General features: G+C 41.9%; 1 protein-coding gene across 1 annotated transcript in view; it reads left to right on the plus strand.

The window, feature by feature from the left end:
- Positions 1-17399: 17399 nt before the first annotated feature.
- The window catches only part of Cpa6 (carboxypeptidase A6), a 91077-nt gene continuing 84292 nt past the window's right edge, over positions 17400-24184 (plus strand). Inside the window, exons 1-2 of the mRNA XM_051197052.1 lie at positions 17400-17489; positions 18907-19011. Coding sequence (XP_051053009.1) covers positions 17400-17489; positions 18907-19011 — 195 coding nt within the window. The remainder of the gene's footprint in view (positions 17490-18906; positions 19012-24184) is intronic.

Consider the following 24184-nt stretch of genomic DNA (forward strand, 5'->3'; position numbering starts at 1 on the left):
TTTTGCAGTTGCATTTTATCATGATTCCTCTTCTGCAAGGCTTTAGCAATGAGAATTTTGAGTGGCCTTGCTAGAGGATGTATTTTTTCTCTGTCTGGAGAGAATATGCATTTATCACTAAAAAAAAAAAATACTTAAAGTTAATAAATAAATAAAAGCATTTCATTAACTTACAATTTGGGAGGCTGGAATTCGTACTGGGTAGCTTCAGGTCAGCCTGAGAGAGCAGTCACTGAGACGAGAAATAAGGACTCAGACACAGGATTTCCCTTTGTATGACAGCTTACTCTCAGGGAGCCCATCACAATCCCCAAAGAACTACACTAATTCCGTTCCAGGGTGGAACTGCAGTGATACCTTCTATTACATCCCACCTCGGGGGCTCTATCATCTCAACACAACCCCACTGTGAGCCAAGCTTCCAAATCATGACACCTCTCAAATATGAGTTCATATTTTCACGGATTCTTTAACTTCACTATTGTACTTTAAAAGTTCTAGTTTTGTGCTATAATGTCGGTCTCAACTCCTAACTTAGGAGTGTGGTTATGATTTACAGTCACCGCCTTGGGAAAATTTTAGTCATTTGAATACATGTATTGCATTTATTTTAATTAGCATGTCCCTCATGGCTAGTCGCAACATTTTCATCATTTTCTGTTCCCCTTTGTTATTCTGAAGTCATCCTCTGTGCTTAAATTGGACTGCTGGCTTCTTTCTGTTGAACACTGAGAGTTCTTAATGTAATCTGGATATTGTCCATGTATCAGATAGTGGTTGGTAAATTACAGTCCCACTCTGCTCATCTCCTACTCTTTAGTAGGCCTTTCATAGAGTGCGACTTTTACTGCTTTAATCCTTTTAAAGTACATTTTTTATTATTCATTGAGAATTCCATACATATATCCAATATATTTTGAATACATGCACCTCCTCTCCCCCTCTAACTCTTCCTGGGACCTCACCACATCCCTCTTCCAGCTTTCCATTTTCTTTTCATAGTCCATCGATGTCCGGTCAGCGCTGTCCATATGCACAAGGGTAGAGCGTCACCCACTGGCGCACGGGCTGCTTCCCAGCAGCTCCTTTTAGTGAGGACTGTCTTCTCTATCCCAGTCTCCTGGAAGTTTTCTGAGTCACTTTGCAAGGAGTATTTGTTCTATTTCATCCAATATTTTCTACCTGAACTGGAGCAGGAGAGTTCTAGGCCCCTGTATTGCCAGAGCGTTAAGGTCAGTGACTAGTTTACCATTATTCCTGACATTCAGAAATGTTGAATATTAACTTGGTGTGGGCTAAATTTTAATTCATTGTAAGCTGAACTGCACCTTTCAGTCTTCAAACACCCGTTTTGCTGTTTCCTGTGTATTTTTACTCTAACAGTGTTCTCTATTCTCTTTTTTGGTTGTCTGGATAGATTTCTTATCTCGTAGATGCTGGACCGTATGAGCTCATATTTGTGCCTTCTCTACTTTCTGTCACAATCATTTTGTTCAACTTTGTAGGAAATTTCTTCAAGTTTATTCCTAACCAGATGTCAGATTCATGTTCTTTTTCATTCTCTAACCGGTCCCCTTTTGTAGTATTCTGCTCCTGTTTTATTTTTTGGTTTTTTGTTTGTTTGTTTTTTATTTATTTTTAATATTCTGCTATCTCATAACCATCAACGGTTATAGACTCTTTGTGGTCTGTCCTCTTCATATTATGCCTTTTTTCCCCTCTTCTGCTTCTAGTTTTTCAGTTTCTGGTTGGAACATTTCAGCAAATGTCTGCTTCATGAGTAATAAATAGTTTAAGGTTGTCACTAAGAGCCAACAGGAAGACTGGTATATGAAGAGGATTTCAGATGGCACAATTGGCACAGTGGGAAGCCAAAATAATACTATTGAACCATTTTTGTCTTTGGGATGGTGTAGTAACGCGGTTAAATAAGGATCAGGATAAACAAATAGGCCGAATAGATGTTTATTCAGGGAGAAATAACTTACAACCTAGACAGATAAACACCAGGAAATTCAACCCGATCCTCTCCTGTCCGAGTCATACCAGAAAGAGAGCCTTTCCTGGCCCCCTCCGACCTCCTTCCACAGGTCACTCCGCCCATGGCTCCACCCCCCAATGGGCGTGGTCAGTGCCACAGAACTATCTCACTACAGTGTAGTTTCTCCAGTCTCTTGCTGGCCTTCAGCCTTGTTGTTAGGTGAGAAACACAACCAATGTGTTCTGCTTTGTGTTTGTTTTTGTTTGTTTGAGACAGGGTTTCTCTGTGTAACTTTGGAGCCTATCCTGGCACTTACTCTGTAGACCAGGCTGGTCTTGAACTCACATAGATGTGCCTGCCTCTGCCACCCAAGTGCTGGGATTCAAGGCATGTGCCATCACTGCACAGCCAATGTATTCATTTTAAATTAAACTATGTGTTTTCCCTCGAATGTTGAAGCCCCTCTATTTTGATTTCTCCTGCAAATGTATTACTCTACTACAGTGGTTCTCAACCTTCCTAATGCTGTGACTCTTCAATACAGTTCCTCGTGTTGTAATGACACCTGGCCATAAAATTGGTTTTTTTCTTCTTCATAACTATAATTTTGCTACTGTTATGGATCATAACTTAATATGCAACTTCTGTCATTTGATCCTGAAAGGGGTCACAACCCATAGGTTGAGAACCACTGCTCTAAGGATTTGGATAAGGATATGCCTAAGAGGGGCATGGCACATGGAAAAATGGAATTCTCGCTGGCCTTTTCATACAGTCTTAGTGACTTTCAGACTCTAGAATGCCATCAGTCCCTGAGTTTGCTCACGGCTTTGGGGAAGCTAATGGACTTGAAGTTCATTCATCTGCCACCCTAGGGCTCTTGTGGTTAACTTTGCATGCTCTGATCAGCTCAAATCAAGTATTGCTATTCTCTGTGCTTTTCACCTTTAATGTTTTACTATAAATTTGCACCTAGTTTGATCAACAATAAAGTTGGCATTTCTCTTTTGAGGTATTGTTATTTTGGTGGTGGATGTACGAGAGACCTGGGTGACAATACCTTTATTTCAAAGTGTTGCTTGAGACAAGGTGTTCTTTCATCATAGGAGAGACCTGGTTTAGGCAGCATCCATTAGAAAGCAGATGGTTATGAGAATGTCTTCTATATGAGCAACTTGCCAAATAAACCATGAGCATGCTCTTGCATTATTCTGTCAAATCAAATCCAAATCCAAACTTGGGTCTAAGGGGACTGTTATGAAGGGAAAGACAGACTGCTGCAACTGAGCAACAGCTAACCTCAAGCCCTGCAGAGCTAGAAACTGAGCAGAGGCTGTTTCTTTTAGAGGTGAGAGGAAGAAGGCTAGAAAGATCGAGTGTCAGCAAGTAGGACACACAGGGGAGAAAAACAGGACCAGAGAGTGGATCAAAGAATCTGCTCTCCAAAGATCAGTTGATACCTTATGGATTAATGCTAATCCAAGCTGAGGAAAGATAAAAATTCAGAGGCCTAGAAGAAATGACTAAAACTAACTAATTAAAACTTATGTCGTGGTAGCAAAACTTTTGGCCAGATTAGACACTGGGGGTAAGAAGTTCAGCTATTTGTGAAGCAAACGTGAGGATCTGGAATGACTGGGTTGATGATAAGTACCCACAAGGGGAGTCTGTGATTCTGAGTCACATGGGGAAGGTGATGGACAATAGGATTAATATAGCTATCACTGCTTTTCAAAGTCACGAGGCTCATTACACGTCAACACTGTGAGGAAATCCTCTTTCTCCCTTCTCTTCTGTCCCTGACCCAGTGAGTTCTGCCAAGCTAATTCCTACTCACATTCAGTATTATATGCTGGCAGCAGTTCTCCTGGGCCTCCCCAAATAAGACAGAACTCGATGTGTCTTCCCTGTGCACATTAATCACGTTATGTGTGATACCGGCTTGGTTCTTAAGGGCAGAGCTATATCTTACCGGTCTTGTAAGCTCCAGGCTTAGCTCAGCAACTGAGATTCCACAGGTTCACAGTAAATGGCGAAGGAATATATGACGGTTACCATGGCTGTAACCTTTGAGAGACAGCCTGTTCTCACAGACAACTGAGAGGCAGAGAGATCTCGAGGTCCTTGGAATTGTGCACAGAGTGATCATCCAATTCCTTTATCACCCAGCCCTCACTGACTTTCCATACCCACTCAGTTTGTAGAGGAAAATAGGATGGTGGTTTCATCTTCATTGCTTTAGGGCAAAAAAAAAAAAAAAAAAAAAAAAAAAGAAGAAGAAGAAGACACATGCTTTTCAGTAAAGGGACTGCAATTAATTTTTAAAAAACCGAATCATTGTCTTGTTCATATATTATTAATCAACAGGGACCTCTCAGTCAACAATAACTGATTGCTGAAAGGGATTACTTATGCTAAATCATTCATAGAGACTTCTCTCTGATATTTAGATAAAAAAAAGGATGTATGAGTGAATTTGAGAGAGTTCTTTTAAGGAATGTAAACTTTTATACTGCCTAGAGTACACCAAACCTGGTATAATTACAGAGTTTAAGGGTTACTTGTAAATCATTTTTTCAACAACATCTTTATTGATACTTAAGAAAATCAAGGCTCAGAGATGTGAAGTATCAAAGTTTAAATAGACTTATTCAGGGAGTAACTGACTTTCGTTCCCCAATGGGGAATTTTTTTTTCATTAAACCAGAGGTAAGTTATGTTTGATTTCTTTGGTTACATAGAAGAATTCATGAGGCAGCAGCTAAAAGATGAAACGCATAACAAAATCCAAAGTGGTTTTCATTATGAAAGTCCATTATGGACCCAGAGTTTTAAATGTAATTGTATTATTATACTATTGTTTAGAATACCATATTAAATGCTTTTGAATGCGGTGATCAAATGTGATGAACATATCCTTACTGTTAAAAATCATAAATCATCAAAAGAGGCTAGAGGGGATTCCTGGTAACATGCTGGGACACAGCCCAAGGTACACACAGAGCTTCTGTTCACACACACTTAACAAGGTGTTCTCTGATTCTGTCCATTAATTCCTTTACAGAAGCAGGCTAAAACATGCCAGTGTGTTCTTGGGTGTAGGCTCTTGTTTTGAGTTTATGTTGTTACTGTTTGGTTTTGGTTTTGAGATGGGGTCTCACCATTATAGCCTCGGATGGCCTGGAATGGGTGAGTGTGAGACTGAAGGTGTGTGCCACTACTTCTAGATGTGGGTATAGGATGCTGTGAAGCCAGCAAAGAGTAGCAGATTCTTAGTATCCTGTTCTAATAGGCTCTGCGAGTGGTGGCTAAATTCTCGCAATCTTTAGTAAGAGTGTCGGGGACCTTTCCTTAGCACTTGCAAATGTTTGAATGTCTACTTACAGAGCAGAAATGAGGCTGCAATTGGATTATTGTCCCACGAATAAGTAAAATTATGTGGTGCCACAGAAAGATGAAGTGTGCTGGTCTGTTGTGAGTGATTGTTAATTCTTTCTAGTGGAGTCGTGCAAATCCATGTTTTCATCCCACAAACCCAAATGCCACAGGTCCCAAACCACTTCCAAGACTCCATGACCTAATAGCCATTAGCTATCACATGGCCTAAGCACGTCAGCGATTAGCTTATCTTTAGTAAGGGAAAGGACAGTCTGGCCATCTCATGGTATTCTTGTGGAGAACACAAACCTTTAGAAAAGCCTATACTGTGTACACCAAGAAATAAGACAAACAAGAACATAGTTAGCATGCCTATACACACAGGCCAAAATCAAAATGATTATCTATTCCAGAAAAATGGCAAACACTTGCCGGGCTAATTGATTATATTACCACTTCTCTGCCTAGTCAAGCTCCTGTGGTACTTTATTCCTCCCATCTGCTAGATAAAATTAAGACATTAGATAACAAACTTAAGCCCCTCATTCAGAAACATACAGTGCATAGAAAAGACCCACTTTCCTTAAACCCTACACAAGACCACCCTAAGGCAGTTCAAGATTCTACATCTTTTAATGCTCCATCGTTCCCTGTTTTGAATAGTTCTGACTGCAACAAACCAACAAGCCTAACTCTATCTGAGTACACATGTACTCTAGACACCATTGACTGAATGCCACCAATGCTCTTCTAAAATAATTTAATGTAAAAATTAAAGTCAGGCATGGCGGTGCACGCGTTTAATCCCAGGAACTCGGGAAGCAGAAGTAGATGGATCTCTGTGGATTTGAGACCAGCCTGGTATACACAGTGAGTTCAAGCTAGCCAGATATGCATAGTGAAACCACGTCTCAAAAAACTGTTTAGTTTGCGAAAATATGAACTCTTCATTTCTCTTATAAGACGCATGCTTTGTTTTGATGAGTAGCCCTATCCAATTGTGGAGGTTGGCATTCCGTGGAAGGGATGGGGGAAGTCATATGGCATAACCCTCGTTTTCACTCAGTGCTGCAGAAATGTCGTCTACCCAGGGACTAGCACTCACATCAGTAAACCACACCAAGATTTGCAGTCCTAAGCAATGCTTTCCTCTGGACTGAGCTGTTCACTACTGGCCCTTGCTATGCTCTGAATGTGTTCCTCCAAAGTTCACGTGTTGGAACCCTGATGCTTTAAAACATTGATGCTTGGAAGTGGGGACAATGAGGGTAGCCAGGCCTTGAAAAGGCCTCTTTGTGGATGGCTTAACCCCGCCCAATGCTTGCAGACTGCGCTAGTGAGTGAGTTCTCATGGGGCCAGGTGAGTTTCCACATTGGTGGGCAGTTCTGAAGATGACCCACACCTTGTATGTTACCTCATACACACCCACTTCACTTCTGCTTTCTGACATGAATTAGAGCAAAATAATGTCCCCTGTAGGGACATGTTTCCTGAATCTCAGCCCACAGAGCTGTGAGCCAAAATAAGATTTTACTTATAAATTACCCAGTCTCAAATATTATGATATAACAATTAAGAAATAGGCCAAGAAAGGCCCCAAGTAATTAAAATTAAAATTATTTTAATGACTAATTACTCCTTAATATGTTTTCATTTTCTTTAATAAAAACCCGTGAATTTAGGAAGATTTAGCTACCTGAATTTCTAGAGCAGGGAGAGGCGGTGTAATTGGAATTACTGAAGCTGTTTGAGGGAGTAGAAATTGCTTCTCCACTTAGAGAAAAAAAGATAAAGGGGAAGGTAAAAATTAGTGGAATTCCAACCACTTTTGACATGCCTTTGGCTCATAGATCATAATCCCTAGCCAAGCTTCTCATCCAGCAGCCCAAGTGTGTTAAAATGTCATAATAATAAGAACAAAGATAAACACACACACACACACACACACACACACACACACACACACACACCATATGTGTTTTCTTCACTCCACAGCTCAAGCGACCTGACAGTCATCATTAAAGAATGCCACCAACTATTACCAAGAAGTGTCATAGTCTAGGGATACACCCAAATATTAACAACATCAAAAGCAAAGATTTATGAGATCATTCGCAGGAGGAATGGATAAAATGAGTGGACCACTTTCTCAATTTCTCGGTACAGTAGAGAAATCTGAAGAATAGTTTATAGTAGAATGAAAAGGCAGGACTGGGTGCGTATAGATGTGAATTAAGATACAGAATATTCATGTATTAAATTCCCAAAGAAAGAATGTATATATGTATATGTATATATATATACATATGTATATATACACATATATATGAATCAATAAATATATACATAGGAGAAAATAGATGTATTATCCCTATCTACAACTCAGTGCCTATTAAGTACCAGGCCCTGGCCTATGTCCCGGGGAAATGATCATGAGAGGTTAAGATGCCACAGTCTCCATTCTTACAGAGATAATGGGGAAAATAGCATTTGTATAATGAATTTAATGGGTTGGGTCTGAACCCTGAAAAAAGACATCCCAACTGCATACTAAATACCTATCCTTTATCCACCGGAATGTGTAGCTCTTCCCCCTCACCAAAGAGGTCTTTTACAGCACACAGAGGCCAGTACGGAAACCCACACTAGTCAAAATGCAGAGAACCGACTGTAGCATAGCCAGTCCCAGCTGAAAACACATAGCCCCGTACCTAAGGCTCCGGGAGCATCACAGGAAAGGGGACAGAAAGGTTGTAAGAGCCAAGCGATGAGGACAAGATGACTTCGGAGAGACAGGAAGACTGCTCAGGAAATCCCAAACTGTGGTTACCTGACAGGCCTTAAAAACAACCACCTCACCTGACAAGTCAATGTATATGGGGTGACTTCACGTCACCCCCAAAAGGAGAGCTACAGGCAAGCCAGGATTGGTAAGAGAGGGACAGTAAATCTTCTCTCACTAGCCAGTCCCAAGAAGTGAGCCCTAAACTCATATAAGCAATACTAAATGATCTCATCGGGGTGTGTGTGTGTGTGTGTGTGTGTGTGTGTGTGCATTTGCATGTGACCATCTGTATGCATGTATGTGTGAGCATGTGTATATGTGCAGTGTGTGTGTGTATTATGTGTGTGCATGTGTGCACATGTATGTGTGTATAGCAATTATAATTAAGGAATAAGAGCCCATGAATTTGAGGAGTAGGAGGGATATGAGAGGAGTCAGGAGAAGAGAAAGATGTAAACACATCCTCACATATGAAATTGTCAATTAAAAACATATGTCTAAGTTCTAATCAAAGCCTGAGGATATGCTCAGGGATATTTGAGGATCTCAAGATGAGCTCATCCTCGATTACCCAGATGGTTCAGAGTTCAAAGACAAGTACCCTCAAAAAAGAAAAAAGAAAAGATGACCTGGATCAAAAACAGAGATGATTGAGGTGATATCCCTATAGGCAAGGGATGCCCAGAGCCAGAGCCACCAGGATCTGGCTAGCAAACATGCTGCCCAGAGTTTCCCTAGGGAGCAGAGTCTCGCCAATACTGTAATACTGGTCCAAAGAACAAATTGATTTTAAACTACCCAGTTTTTGAAACTTATTAATGCAGCTCTGGGAAGTGAGTATAGCAATCATGCAAATGAAATACAATTAAAAATTGTAGACTATGGAAAAAAACAGAATCCCACAAAAGCAGATATCAAAGGTGCTTGATCTAAACTTTTGACAGTCAAAGAGGCTCCCCAGGGGACAGTAGGCAAAAATTTTAAAAGAAGATTCAAGAATGATAAATGGAGCAAGACCAAAAAGAATTTAAAGAGTAAACAGGAAAAGGCCCTCTCCTGTATATTAAGATTTCGTGAGTCTTTCTATTGAATTAATATGATGATGCAAATTAAATCAAGGACTAACCAAACACCGAGTTGGTTCAAGTTTTCTCACAAACCTTCCCTGTGGGGGCATGAGCTCTGACTTGGTGTGGAAATTGTTTGCTCTACAAGCATGTGGGTTGAGAGTGGATCCCCAGTACCTGTGTGAAAAAGACTGGTAGTCCTGGCAGCGAGGGAGGAAGACAGAGGGCTGGGGGTTGCTGAAGACAGGAAGATCCCTGCGTTCTCTTGCCAAGCAATCCAGCTGACCACTGAGCTCCAAGTTCAGTGAGAGACTTTGTCTCACCTGTCTCAAAAAATACAATGGATAATTGACAGAAAATGGGAGTCTTGTTACCAAAAATCAAGTCCTACCATGGGTTAAAGGCATGGCAAGTCTGGTTACAGGATTCTAATGTTCAAAGATGAGTGGAAGTACCTCTTACAAAGGTAAGGAAATAATCTCAGTAAAGAACAGGACAAGGAAAAAGAAAAAAAAACTATGCATCAGCATAAAGGATGAAGAAAATGCCTGACAATCTTGTTAGATACGGCTGTGAGTTAAATTAGGATTTTCCAACTCTTCCCCCTTCTGGAGACTTGTCACTAGGGACAGTGAGATACAGACCTAGCTGTGTCCTTGCCCAGGGCTGACAGATGGATAGGATGACCTCAGAGCAGCCCGCCCGGCCCCACACTTCTGTTTGCTCGCAACCATAGACTGGTTTGCTAGCTGACTCAGATTTGCCCTTGCAAGCTAGGGAAGGCATGAGCTGCTTCAGAGAAAACAGGTAGGCTCTTTGTCCCTGAAGTGGAAGCCTGTCATGCCGGTTTCAACACTGTGAAGGCAGGGGAAGGCCTGCCAAATGCAGGGAGCACAATTTCCTTATGTGGCAGCGAAGAGGGTGGTTTGCATCTTTCTCTTTCTCAAAGTTATTCAAATGTTTATACAATAAATGTAAAAGTACAGTTTTAAACCTTCGCCCTATTTTTTTTTTTAAACGTTGTGACTAGAATATGTTGTGAATTAGCATCAAACTCTGACTCTGATGAAGTTCAGGGCACAAATTCAAGCCAGATGGGATGGAAGTTTAACCCCGGGGGCATAAGCATTGGGTCTATTCTGCATGTGTTTACTGTGTTCAGACAAGAAAATGTGCTTGCCAGCGTGACATGGATTTTCCCACCTACACTACATATGAATGATAGGTTGGTTCCTGCACTATAGGTGGACCTGTGGCAGCCCAGCAGTATCTCCTATGTGTCAGAGGGGACAGTCACTGATGTCCATATTTCCCAAAAGTCTTCCAGAACCCTATTAGCCTTCCTCCAGGAAGCCCGCATCCAGTACAAGTAAGCATCATTTTTCATTTGATACAAATTTTATCCAACTGAATGGTGACTATGTTAGGTTGTCTATCAAGAGCTTCTGAAAGGATTTTTCACTGTGAGTCAGTGAACAAGTGTATATTCATCTTTGAAGAACTTATTTGTCCAATGGGGGAAAAGGAGCAAACCCAAAGACACTAAGTCATCAATGCCCACACAGTTTTTTACTGAATTTAAAAAAAAAAAAAAAAAAAAAAAAAAAAAAAAAGAGCCACTTGGTAATGCTAAAAATGCCGGTGGGAAAGCCGAGAAGCCAGTGTCAGAATAAAAAGGCAGGAGAGGTGGCAGAGAACTCTGTGGGGAGGGAAGGCAGGTTACTTTCCACAGGGGGAGGAGCGCAGGCTGCTGTGGGTGGTGCTGCCCCCTGGAGGATATAAGCAAAAGTGCCCCCTATTTGTGGATGGACCTGCCGTAGCAGAAGAGAGAAATAGTCCAAACAGAGGGTTGGGGGCGAGGGGGGCTTCCAAACAGTCTTCCAGGGTTAAGTAAAACCACCCGGGCTATCCACTTGGTTGGAGGGTAAAACAGAGAGAAGTCAGAAGAGAACGCTAAGTTTTCTAGCTTGGAAGAGACTGAACAAAGAGTTGTGAGAAGATGTGCGTATTTAGACGTTTCTAAGTGAAGAGTTGTAGTGGAAGAGAGTGAGTTTGGACAGTTAGTTAATGGGAGTCTAGGAAGAAAAGAATGATTTCAGAGAGTGGGGTGGTCCACAACCACAGTGACCAATGAAAGGGGCCAATGGAACTTATGATGCTGACATTCGTGGAGAGAGAGAGACTCAGTTGTGAAGACTAGAAGACCGGAAGGTGACCGGAGGATGAGACCCACAGATGCAGAGTCGTCCCCTCCTAGCGGTTACAATAAGACCAGAGCAGAGGACAAGGAGTGATCACTAAGACATGAGCATCAATGACTGCTCAGAAGACATAAGATCCAGGCCAGAAGGCGAAATCTGGCATGTCTACAGCATGGTGGGGGGAGGGGACCACTAAGGAAGGACACACTGGTTATGCTAGAGAGGTTTAAACAGTAGGGAACGGACCTTATCTTCTAACATGGCCGCAATAAATGTGGGTCAATTTCAGATAATAGAGCCAGCCATCAAGGTATATGCCTGTAATACCAGTATTCTGGAGACTGAGGCAGGAGGATCACAAATAGTAAGGCAACCTGGAGTATACAATGAATTCTAGGCCAGTTTGAGCCACAAAGCAAAACCCAGTTCCCCCCACGGGGACACACACACACACACACACACACACACACACACACGTGCACCAAAAAAAAAAAAAGAGAGAGACAGAGAGAGAGAGATGGTAAAGAGTTGAGTCTATAATTTGAAAGAAAATCCACCTGGTGGTTTTCTGGAGCAAGAAACAAAATTCTTTACAAGACATGAAGGACCAGTTTTAAGGGATGTTGCCAAGAGCAAAGCAGACGTGAGAACCAACAGACTTCTTGCTGCCGAGAAGACGATAACGTTGATAGAGGTTCATGGTTTGGTGGGTAGGGATGGACGGAACCTGGGGAATTATCTGTTCAAGGGTTTATCGGGGGTGCCTAGTCTAGATAAAGAAGGGAGATCCTAGGAGAAAGTGTGGGAGAGCACACAAGAAACAAAGAAGGCAAGAAGGTCTTCTTCATACTAGAGACGAGCATAATGTGAGGAGAGGAGATAGGAGTGAAGATGCTCTGACAAAATGTAGCTCAAATGTGGGTTAAAGAAAGTTCTGAATCCCGGAAAAGAAAGTTGGTGGCTGGTGGCAAGATCAAGGTACCAGGGACATCCTTGGTCACACAAACAGAAAAATACCTACAGCTATTAAAGCACCGGCATGGTTTTTGTAGAAAGGTGTTTTGTCTGTGCTTCTAAAATAGGACCGCAGCTTAGTCGGAAAGCATTGTTCATATTGCTCACATTTCCATCACTTCCTTAGCTTGGAAGGCGTGCTTTCATACCCTGAATGCCTCGTGGGAAAGAGCCTGGTGCGCAGAAACAGCTCCCAGTGCTTCATTAATTATTGTTCAGTAGAAAAGAACACACCAGTTAGTTTAACCAGTCTCTATTTTCTGCCATTGAGTATAGTTCATGTGGGAATGATATACAAAAAAAAAGTAAAAAAAAATAAATAAGATAAAAAAAACCACATTTTGTGTCACAGAGAATAAAGGGGGAAAATAAGTATTTTAAATCAGTTGTTTCCTCAAGAAGAACAATCACTTAAAATTACTCATTTTGTTAGTCCCAAGATAATAACACATAAGAGTCAATTAAATTCTGTAGGCACAGTAGGTAGAGATCATTTTAATTGACTTTTATTATTGTAGCCTGGGGTATGTTCAAAAGATTATCATTTACTCTGCGCAACTGTACAGAATGTATCGCTATAGTGAGCTGTAAAGCTGAAGTAATATGACTCATTGTTTCTGGCCCCTGGGTGGTCAAACCGCTCAGTGAGATGACTCATTCTGCCATTTTAAAAAAGAAATTTTATAAATACCTGTAAAAAGTGGCAATGAAATTTCCACTTGGAGAGCCCTCCCCTAGCCTGGGAACTGGGGGTGGGTAGTTTTGCATTAAGTAATGACATCATTTGAAAAGGTTTCGATAGTTCTTGGCTCCATCTTAAGGCTGTGCCCAGTTGAGATAAGAATCACAACAGGACCATCCAGACGGCTCTGCGGCCATGCCTGACAATGTGTGTTCAAGCCACAGGACCCACACAGTTGAAGGTTGAAGGATAGAACAACTCCCTGGAGATGACCTTTGACCTACACATACACACAGATGCACAGACACACAGACACACCCTGACATGCAATTATCCACACACATACACACAAATAAATGCAATAAGATAATCGCAATCGGCTATAAAAAAAAAAAAAAAAAAAAAAAAAACTAAGAAAATACAATAGTTTAGTAACACTTGGGAACCAGCTGGTTTCCACTCAAATACTTGACCAGAAAATAGGGCTGGGCTCCGCACTACAACTGTTCTGTAATTTGAGATTAGCCTCTTACAGCCTGCATTAGACACAGTCTAAGTGACTGCAGAGGTCTGCATCAATCTGCCAAAGTTACCGTAACAAGGAGCCCCAACCCTTCAAGTTGGACATTCAGAAGGTTTTCTCATGAAATGTGCTGGATGAGACAGACGATCTACCCATCATTTGTAGGACAGAAAAGACATCCACAAGAGACAAACAGATCTGAAGTTGGCCTGCAGCCACTGGAATATTGACAGTTTATTACTATCTCTCTCCTAATCAAGCCTACCTCCTTCCTGACTACCCAAGACCTCTCCAAGAACAAGGAACCTTAGATGCTGGCATAGCTTTTATTGGCTCCTACAATCCACCAGTGATACTGCAGTCACTTAGGCCATCACCTAATCACCATAGTTTCTAGTCCATGGTAAGAAAACAAGTGCTGATAGAGAAGACGTCAGCAGACAGATCCTTCAGGAAAGACGGTGTGGAGAAGGGACCCAGAGCAGCCACGGCTCCATTTTCATTATGCCACACTGGACTTGAGGTCACAAGATGAGACTTTGCCATCATCACAGCCCAAGCCCAGATTCTGTCTTTGCATTCTCAATGGAATGACACTGGCCGATTCTTAACCCTATTAGTCCCAGGCTCCCCACTTATAAGATGGAAATAACAGAATCCTACACAACACAGCACAGTGGCCGCCCCTGGGAAGCGCTCAGTCAGTTTGAGTGTACGCAGCCATTACTGCATGCTCACTCCACAGCAGCCATTATTACAGCACTGCCATTATTTCCAGACATGAGACTGTAAGTTTACACTTTAAATTCATTGTAACATCTATTTAACAGTTTTTGTTTCCTGAAAAAGAGCGCTTTCTCACCATTCGATATTTTTAGAAATGCCACTCTCTGCAGTCTTAGTGTCCTCTCAGTCATGGAACACTGGGACATTTCCATGATCGTTCATGTTGTATGTGATTCTCTGTTGGCATTGCCTGATTTGCATGTTCTTGGCTTACTTTTTCATCATGTCTACTATTTCAAATCCAGGGTCCTCATTGAAGATCTTCAGAAAGCTGTGGAAAATGAACACAGCTTGCAAACTCAGAGAAACAGAAGGTCCCTGTCTGAATACAACTATGAGGTCTATCACTCCTTAGAGGAGGTATGTAATCAAAGGACCTTTAAATGTCATTCTTGGTTTTTTTTAAAGGTTTACTTATTATATATACAATGTTCTGTCTGCATGTATACCTGCATGCCAGCAGAGGGCACAAGATCTCATTATAGATGGCTGTGCAGCACCATGTGGGTGCTGGGAATTGAACTCAAGACCTCTAGAAGAGCAGCCAGTGATCTTAACCCATAAGCCATCTCTCCAGCCCTGTTGTTGTTGTTTTCAAGTTCATCTTTGTTGTTCTGGTATAAGGATTAGAGAGCATTGTGAAATCAGACACGCAGACTCCGGGAAAAACATACAGAATGCTCTACAGTTTGGGGCCCCTGGTTCACACATCTCTTCGTTGGTCCTTTTACTACTAAATAAGAAGTATCAGAGTAATGGGCCAGAGAGCTATGAGAAGAGCACTCGCTGCTCTTGCAGAGGGCCCTGGTTCGTTCGGGTCCCAGCACCTCCAGGGTAGCTCACAGCTGCTGTAACTCCAGTTCAAGGGAGTCCAATGCCCTCTTCTGGCTCATCCAGCAAAGGTGACTTACAACATACACACATGCAGGCCAAGCACGGGTACACATAAAATAAAATAAAATGAAATACTGGCATAAAAAGAGGTCGTAAAATAATTCACATCGTACTTCACCCAAATAAACCCCACAAAGTACACGGGAAATACATGAACAAGGAGGTAAGTGTTAAAATCAGGGCTATAAAGACCTTAACTAACAAGCCATGGAAGGACATAGCTAACCAGAGTTTGAGGGCAGCGCGTTGGCTGAGGGACACTGTAGACTTTCATACTACCCTTGCAGCCTTGCAAATTTTAGACTCCCAACAGCCACTGCATGAGCCACACCTCTGCTCATACCGTCACAGAACCCACGTGGAAAAGTCACAGCAATCCTGACCTCATTGCCACATGCAAACTTAATCTTTACCCGACAACTCACCATTGTTCACATTCCAGCTAAGACAAGCAAGACAGTCTTTGTTCTGCCAGGCTACATAGAAGCCTCCCTCTGCTCCCCAAATCCCAGTGTGTCCCAGTGCCTCTGGCACACAAATGTGACACCGTACACAGGTCACACTATGACAGGGGTTGACTGACACCCTCTGTGCAAAAAGAAATCTGCATGTTCTATGAGGACCAAGCATTTACTATGTTCACTATTAATCCCCAACACAGGCTAAGACGCCTCCAAATACAGATACCGCTGGCAGAATAAAGGGATATATATTTTTGCATGTTTCCTCTACATTCAACAAAGGAATTCCAGACACAAAATTAGTGAGATTCTACTATATTATTAAGAGTATTTTTCATTCTGCTCACGATAATTCTCCCTTCAAAATTCCTTTTGCATATTTCCATGTCTCAACATACTTTTCAGAAACTTGAAATTAAAAGCTATAAAAGGTTTCAGATAAGTTGTTGACACATGGAAGCATACTAACACCCTAGAAAAAAAGTCAAATTTCAAGAATAGGTGTATCTATGTATGTGCATAAATATAGGCACACATGCATATATATACATATATATGCACAGTATATATACATATATACTGTGTATATATATATACATAAATATATGTGTATATGTATATATATGTATATATATGTGTGTGTATATATATATATATCTCCTGCTTGTTAGATTATATAAGAATAGAAGGAAAATATGAGTACTTCCAAAATATACTTCTATATTCTTTCGGCAGAGCCCCTCTCGCATCATGGGACAGTGGGGACTTCCATCATGTGACTTCTTTGTTGCTTACAGGGCTTTTAAGCCAGAAATGTCACCCATCTTTCTCGGCACATATTTTATCTATCACAAATATACCTTCTTCTGATGACAGACAAGTGTGTGTGAATGGACTGATGCAATGTGCACTCCTCTAGAGGAATTATACAGAATATGCCTTCCAGTGGCTCAACAGAGCACCCTTAAATGCGGTGCTTTTGCTCTGTCCCAAACTACGATGTATGAGACTTTAATGGCTCTCAAGTTATTTGGAGGGTTTAGCAGAAGCTGTCTTCCTTCCTTCCTCCCTCCCTTCCTTCCTCCCTCCCTTCCTTCTTTCCTTTTCCTCTTTCATACCTATGGAGAAATGGAAATAAAATTGGATGTTTCAAAAAGAAAGCCACACCAGGCAGTGGTGGCGCACGACTTTAATCCCAGCACTGGGGAGGCAGAGGCAGGCGGATCTCTGTGAGTTTGAGGCCAGCCTGGTCTACAGAGCAAGTTCCAGGACAGCCAGGGCTACACAGAGAAACCCTGTCTCAAAACAAACAAACAAAGCCAGAGCACATCAGTCAGCTTTCTGTCCAACACTCCCATGACGATCCTAGTCATATAATAGTAAAAGATATCTTTTAAAGACATAACAAAGACCTAGACGGCTGGCTGTCAGTAGAGAGGATAGGCTGCCATTTTTAGTGCCCTAAAGAAACTATTAGCAGGCAGTGGAGGAGTTTCCCTCCCTGTGTGCTTGTTGCCTTTTGGAAGCCATTGTTGTCTTTTTGTCGCCTTGTGCTTCTCTAATGTCTGTGTGCCCTGGGGGACTCTGACCTAAGTTTCCCTCCTCTGCCTTCAGATTCAGCATTGGATGCACCATCTGAACCAAACTCAACCAGGCCTCGTTCAGGTGCTCTCTATCGGGAGATCATATGAAGGAAGACCTCTCTTTATTTTACAGGTGAATAGAATAACTAACCCAGTATTCACACTGCCATCAGTGTGAACTCATCAACTAACCCAGTATTCACACTGCCATCAGGGTGAACTCATCAACTAACCCAGTATTCACACTGCCATCAGTGTGAACTCATCAACTAACCCAGTATTCACACTGCCCTCAGTGTGAACTCATCCTCTAACCCAGTATTCACACTGCTATCAGTGTGAACTCATCAACTAACCCAGTATTCACACTGCCGTCAGTGTGAACTCACCAACTAACCCAGCATTCACACTGCCCTCAGTGTGAACTCATCCTCTAACCCAGTATTCACACTGCCCTCAGTGTGAACTCATCCTCTAACCCAGTATTCACACTGCCATCAGTGTGAACTCATTCTGTCACCCACCCTCCACACTGCTATCTGTCAGTGTGAACTTTCTAAAGCAAGCACACACATATAGGAAGAGGAAAGAAGGCAGGGAGCTCATAGAGTATAAGGTGTAGCTTCGTCCCTTACACACAGCACCCAGGGACTCCACTAGTCCCCACCTCTGTTCCGCTTCATTTGCTGTTCCTTCTTCAAATACAGTGTCTTCAGATTCTTTCCAGCTCTATGTGTCTTCCTGTAACTGGTTTTCCAAACAGGCTTCCTGTCCTGCTTAAACATTCAAGCCTCCTTTTATAAATCCCCATGCGAAGTCAAGGAAGCATGCCATGTTCCCACAGTAACACATAGATGCTCACATCCTGAAGTTGGATTGGTTGTTCTCACATTTACCTTCTGACCAGCACAGACAGCTCCTGTCTGTTCATCTCTCAATCTCCAGAGCTGAGCCTGACGTCTGACACTGAGAAGCACTTCCGGACACGGTAGTCAAGAGGACTAATGAGTGAATGAAAGCAAGGTCCCCTATGACTATATTGCCAAGTGTTGTTTATTAATGCTTGGGTTAGGAACCAGGGTTAAAGTAATATTCACACAGGGGGATTTATAACTGGACCCTTGGTTCCACAGATCGTTTTATGTTTCTATTTTGTGATGTTTGGCCGTAATTTACTTATAAAGCATCATGCTTTAAGAAATGCCCCTTATAAGATTCTGGTAGGCACGGTAAAGCTAGAAAGAGAAGTGAGCAGGAAGGAAATTTTGCTTTTGACTTAACAGTTACAATAGTATGAAAACAGAGCCGGGATTGCCCTTTTCCTTGTGTATTTTCTAGTCTTTGATTGTATTGAGGCAATAAATTTGTTGTTTCTGCATAAGCAAGCCTGGATTTCCGAAGAAGACAGGAAATCTCTTTATCTTTTTAATGTGTTACCTAATAAACAAAACCATAGTGAAGAATTACCCTGAGCCCTTATTAAATTATGCTGGTCAGTGAATCCAAAAATAAAAGCCTGAGTTGGTGACTATGAATCCTCTTGTTTTCAGCTGGGCAGAAAATCACGAGCCTACAAAAGAGCTGTCTGGATAGACTGTGGCATTCATGCAAGAGAATGGATTGGTCCTGCCTTTTGTCAGTGGTTTGCAAGAGAAGTAAGTGAGACCCTTTACAGAGTGACGGCTCCGGCTAGTCAGGAGTCCCATGGGTTTTCATTCAGCTTGAGGAATAAAGAGGAAATCTAAGGACAGCGATACCTGATTGAATGGCATTAATAGCTTGATTCTGTGGGGTGCTTTCATATTTATGAATCGCTCCATGGTCCTGGATCAACTTGTATTCACCTCTGTCTTCCGAAGGTAGAGTCATCTGCCCCAATTTGAAAAGCTGGGGTAGGAAGGTACTGAGAATGAACCAACTCAGTCGTTAGCCTGTTTGTACCTAGCATGCTTCAGACCCTGGATTTGACCCCGAATGCTGTATAAACTGGGCATGGTGTTGCACATCTACAGTTCTGGCATTTTGGAGATTGAGGCAGGAAGACCAGAAGTTTAAGGTCATCCTTGGCTGTGTAGAGTATCCAAGGCCAGTCTGTACTACTCTATCTCAGAAAGCAAAGACAAAAATAGCTGGGCTCAGAGCTTTTTGAACCTCCAGCCATAGCAGCAAGCAAATAGTAACAGCCTAAAAGTGTAATTTACAATGGTCTAGAGCAACTGTCTTCAGCTATGATGTCATGCTACCGCCCTTCCTATGCTAAAGCAGCAAAGAGGCAAACAAATGGTCAACTTCCCCGCCTGCTGTAAACCTATAATTTGGAGACCAGGAGGTCTCTAGCACCTGTGGCTGATCATTCTCAGCCTATGTCTTCTTTCTGGGGTGACTTTGACAGCTGATGACACAAAGTGTTTCTCATTTCCAAATGCTTTGTTGACTCCTGAGCCCACTGGGCTCCCTTACTGACTAGGCTGGCATTCCAAGGATATAGCGATTCTCCTGGTTTGGAGCTTTCTTAAGTCTTGCTTTCTAGGGGTTCTCATTTTTGTGGGGGTGGGGAAAATCTTAAGAGAAAGCCAAGGGCAACAAAAGTGAAGGGGCCTTAAAAAAATGAAGGTTTGCTAGTCCTGTGTTTACAGTAAGCCATTAAAGGTACAAAGGGTAGCCAAATGTACTTCAGCCATATTTAACCATTGTGTGTGGAAATTGCGACTTCGAGGGCTCTCATAAGCATTACAGAATATATTTCACATTATACAGGCATCCAGATGCTCTAAATTTACATTGCATTTCTCTCTACCCTAACCAGACTTGCAAAAGTATCCTTAATTCTATAGATATGACAGTACTAACTTTTCCTCTTCAAATTATTGAATAACCCTCATTCCTTTAAACACCATTCAATCCCACTGAAAACAAATGCCAATGTGAATAAGAAATCGTTTACTCTATTAATATATCAAATGCTTAGTGTTTAAAAACAGAATATCTGATGCTTCAAATTTGGGGACAGAAAGGAAAAAGGAAAGATGGTTAAGTATGGAACATCTATTGTTCTCTGGCACTGTGCATTATGAGGAGAATTTAAAGAGAAAAATTCCTGGGTTTGATCTGTGGCACCACAATGCCAAACAAAGTGGGTGGAGCAGCAATGAGCAGCAACGCCAATCAGGATCCATCACCACAACGATGAGTAAGAAAACACTTCCTCCCGCACAGGGTGAACGTCACGCAGTCCATGGCTGTGTTTCCGCAACCCTCCCCTCTCTTTCAAACTCTCTGGTCACTGCTGCCTTCTGCCCCTCCACTTGCCCATCTGAATCAAGGTAATAATCAAAAGCAGATGAGAGGAGCTCTAGAAGTCATCCCCCAATGTCTGTGCAGGGCGAATGGGACCACAAGGGATGGTGGCCATGGGGTGACAATGACTAGAGCAAGTCAGTATTCACATGGCATGCTCATCTAAAGGCAAGTATTTTCACCTGTCTTTGAAACTCCCATTACCTGGTATGGGGACAGGAGACATAGGACTGTGGAGATCTAAATAGGCTAAAGCTACCAAGCATTGCTACATTATCTCTTTTGCACTAATTCTGTCCTTTCGTCAAAGTCCTGGTGACAGGCATAGCGGTGCCATCTTGTTGGATCAGGAGAATATGTCTTCCCAGAGAGACGGTCGGGATATGAACAAGTCCCCTTTTCTTGCATCTCTCCACAATCTGTCACTGGTTCCCAAAGCCTGGCTTCTTTGTTGTCTCCCTTTCTTGGATGCCTTTTTCTAAAATTCAGTGTTTGAAACAGTAGTCATTGATTTCTCAGTTTCCGTGGGCCAGCAATCTCACTGAGCTTAGCTAGATGCCTCTGGCAGGATTCCTCACAGAGCTGCAGCCAGGAGTTCACTTGGGGACTCAGTCATGAAGGTGAGCAGATTAAGAGAGAGGATGTACTTCTAAGTTTACTCACACATACAAAGGACCCCAGACCCTTCACTGGCCATCAACGCCTAATATCAGTTCCTTGCCTCGTGGGTCTCTCTCCCTACGGTAGCTTGGGGAATATAGACCTGGCTTCCCTCAGAGTAAGTGGGAGAGAGGGGAAGAAAAAAGATGCCCAAATGAAAAATTAGTCCCATCGGAGTCAAAATTCAGTCTACTGGAAGGGGGAGACACGAGATTGAAGGCAAACTCAAGAGGAAGAGACTATACAAGGAATGAGTACCAAGGTGGAGGCATCCCAGAGGCTCACGTGTGGGGCTTCCTACCATGCCTGAGTGAGCCACACCACAGCCACCACTGTGACACTTGCCTTCTCACTCCAAGATGAGCTACAAGAAAAATTAAATCAACTTCCTGCTCTGATAGAGCAGACACACAGGATTTTACGTGCACATGTGTTATACAACCCCAGTGCTACATCATTTAATCTCTCTAACGTTCACCAACATGTAGATAATAATGCTATGTGTCACACAGGGCCGCTAGGAGGGCTGACGAGTGGAATGCAAACAAGACCCAGAATGCTTGACGACTAGAAAGCCCTTTATGATGTCAACTGCTTGTTACTGTTAGTATCAGGAGTGCAGTATGCTAAATGGCCCACATAAAAGAGAACAACTGGAAAGGAACTCAGTAGGGATATAAAGGAGCTCAACCCTAACCAGCAAAATGCAGTAGAAGATTATAGATCACCCAACAACTGCAGAATACACGTTCTTCAAAGAGCCTGTGGGGTACGTACTAAGAGATACCCAGGTCAAAAAAATATTATGCTGCAACAAATGTAAAATGATGGGTATCATCAGAGTGTGTCACCCAACTACATAGTGAAACCAATCTACAAACTGGTCATAGACAATAGGGAGATTACTAAAAAAATCTGAAAACTACGAACAGTTCTAAATAATCCATAGATTAAAGGACAAATCCCAAGAGAAAAAAATTAAAGAATACATTGACTAGGACACAAATGGAAATACAACATCTTGAAATTTGTGGGCATGGCTAAATCAATGCTAAAAAGAAAACTTAAATTACTGAATTCATGCCTGTTAATGGAGAAGAAAAGTCTCTAAACGACAAGCTATCCAGCCAAGGACCTGTGTGTAGTGAGCAAAATGGGGACAATAAATAAACATCAAAGTAGGGAGCAGAAAGGTAATGAAAACAGGAGAATAAATCAGTATGATTGAATACAGAAAATTATTCGAGAGCAGAATAAGGAAAAAAACAGCAAAATCCTCATGTGGTTGTTAATCTCAATTGTCAAACAAAATGTATAAAGCACCTGGGAGGTGGGCATCTAATCAGGCCTGTGAAGGATTATCCTCATTAGGTTGCTCATAGATGGTAGACTTCCTGAGGCTGGGATCTCAGACTGTATCTAAGGAGATGCTGACCTGAGGACTAGCATTCATCTCTCTGCTCCCTGACTGTGGATGCTCTGTACCAAGCAGCCTCAATATCCTGATGCTAGGCTTTTTCCACCATTATTCCCTAGAGCTGACCTGCAAATAAATCCTTTGTTCTTCAACATGCTTTTGTCAGAGTATTTTATCATAGCAACAAAGAAGTAACTAGACGTCTAGCAAGACAGAGAAAGACATCAAGACAAATTACCAAGACTGGGGATGAAGCGGGCCATTGTGTAGACAACAGATTTCAAAAGGATAATGTAAACTAAGAGTGATGCTGTACACATAAGCTTCACAATGTAGGAAAATGAACAAATTAGCTGTAAAACACAAACTGCTAACTGCTGTAATACACTTACTATAAAATCTATCATTTTGACTCTAGTAGACTCATAGTTTACCTCAGGACCAGGGCTCGGATTCCAGTGGTCCTGGGAATTAGTGTAGGACCAATGCTCTATCCAGCAGTCTGAGTTCAGCTCTGGATCTGGGTTTATTTCCAGAGTCCACTATGGGATGGGGTTCTGACGCCAATGGTGCCAGAGTTCACTGCAGGACTGGGATGTTTGCTCCATCTGCTTGCCCTGGTGATCATCACTGTGTGGCCTGCCCATGATCTTGCTACCACCTAGCCAAGCCCAGAACACCTTGACAAACTCAACCCGGAATCAAGATCAAGTGTCTTTCCTCTACACAGCTAAACTTCATGTAGATAGCCCTCTAAACAGACACAGAAGGGGCTATAGAGATGGTTCAGCAGTTAAGAGCACTGTCTACTCTTCCAGAGGACCAGGGCTTAATTCCCAGCACCCACATGGCAGCTCACAACTGTCTGTGACTCCATTTCCAGGGGACCAAACAACTACATCAGAACACCAATGCACACCGAATAAAAAATAAAGAAAGAAGCCCTGTTTAAAAAGAAAAAAAAAAGCAGATATAAAAATGAAACAACCAAACAGAGTTGGAAAAGGGGAAGTTAAAGTTGGACGTAAAACACGACAAGAAACAACCATATGACACATGACCCATCCCAAGACCCCTAGAATGGGATCCAAAACCATAGAGAGAGCTAAGTATCTAATAATTCATAATCTTACTTTTTAAAAGAATTAATGACCATACAAATTATTCAAACATGCATGAACTAAGGAAATTATCCAAATCCCTACAAAACACTCTCCAAGTAAATGCAACAATTAATAAGTTTGAGGGGAAATGTTCACAATTTGAGGAAAATGAAATTTTAACATGAAAAATAGAATCAAATGGAAATAATGAAAATGAAAAAAAGTGGATAACCAAATAAAACTCTTATCAGATAACATCAGCAATGGACGAGACCATGCAGAAGGATAAATTCCATGGGTAATGGACAAATTAGAGACAATTATAAACATAGACATATAATAGAGGAAATT

Source organism: Phodopus roborovskii, unplaced genomic scaffold (assembly GCF_943737965.1).
Source record: "Phodopus roborovskii unplaced genomic scaffold, PHOROB, whole genome shotgun sequence".
Taxonomy (NCBI): Eukaryota; Metazoa; Chordata; class Mammalia; order Rodentia; family Cricetidae; genus Phodopus; species Phodopus roborovskii.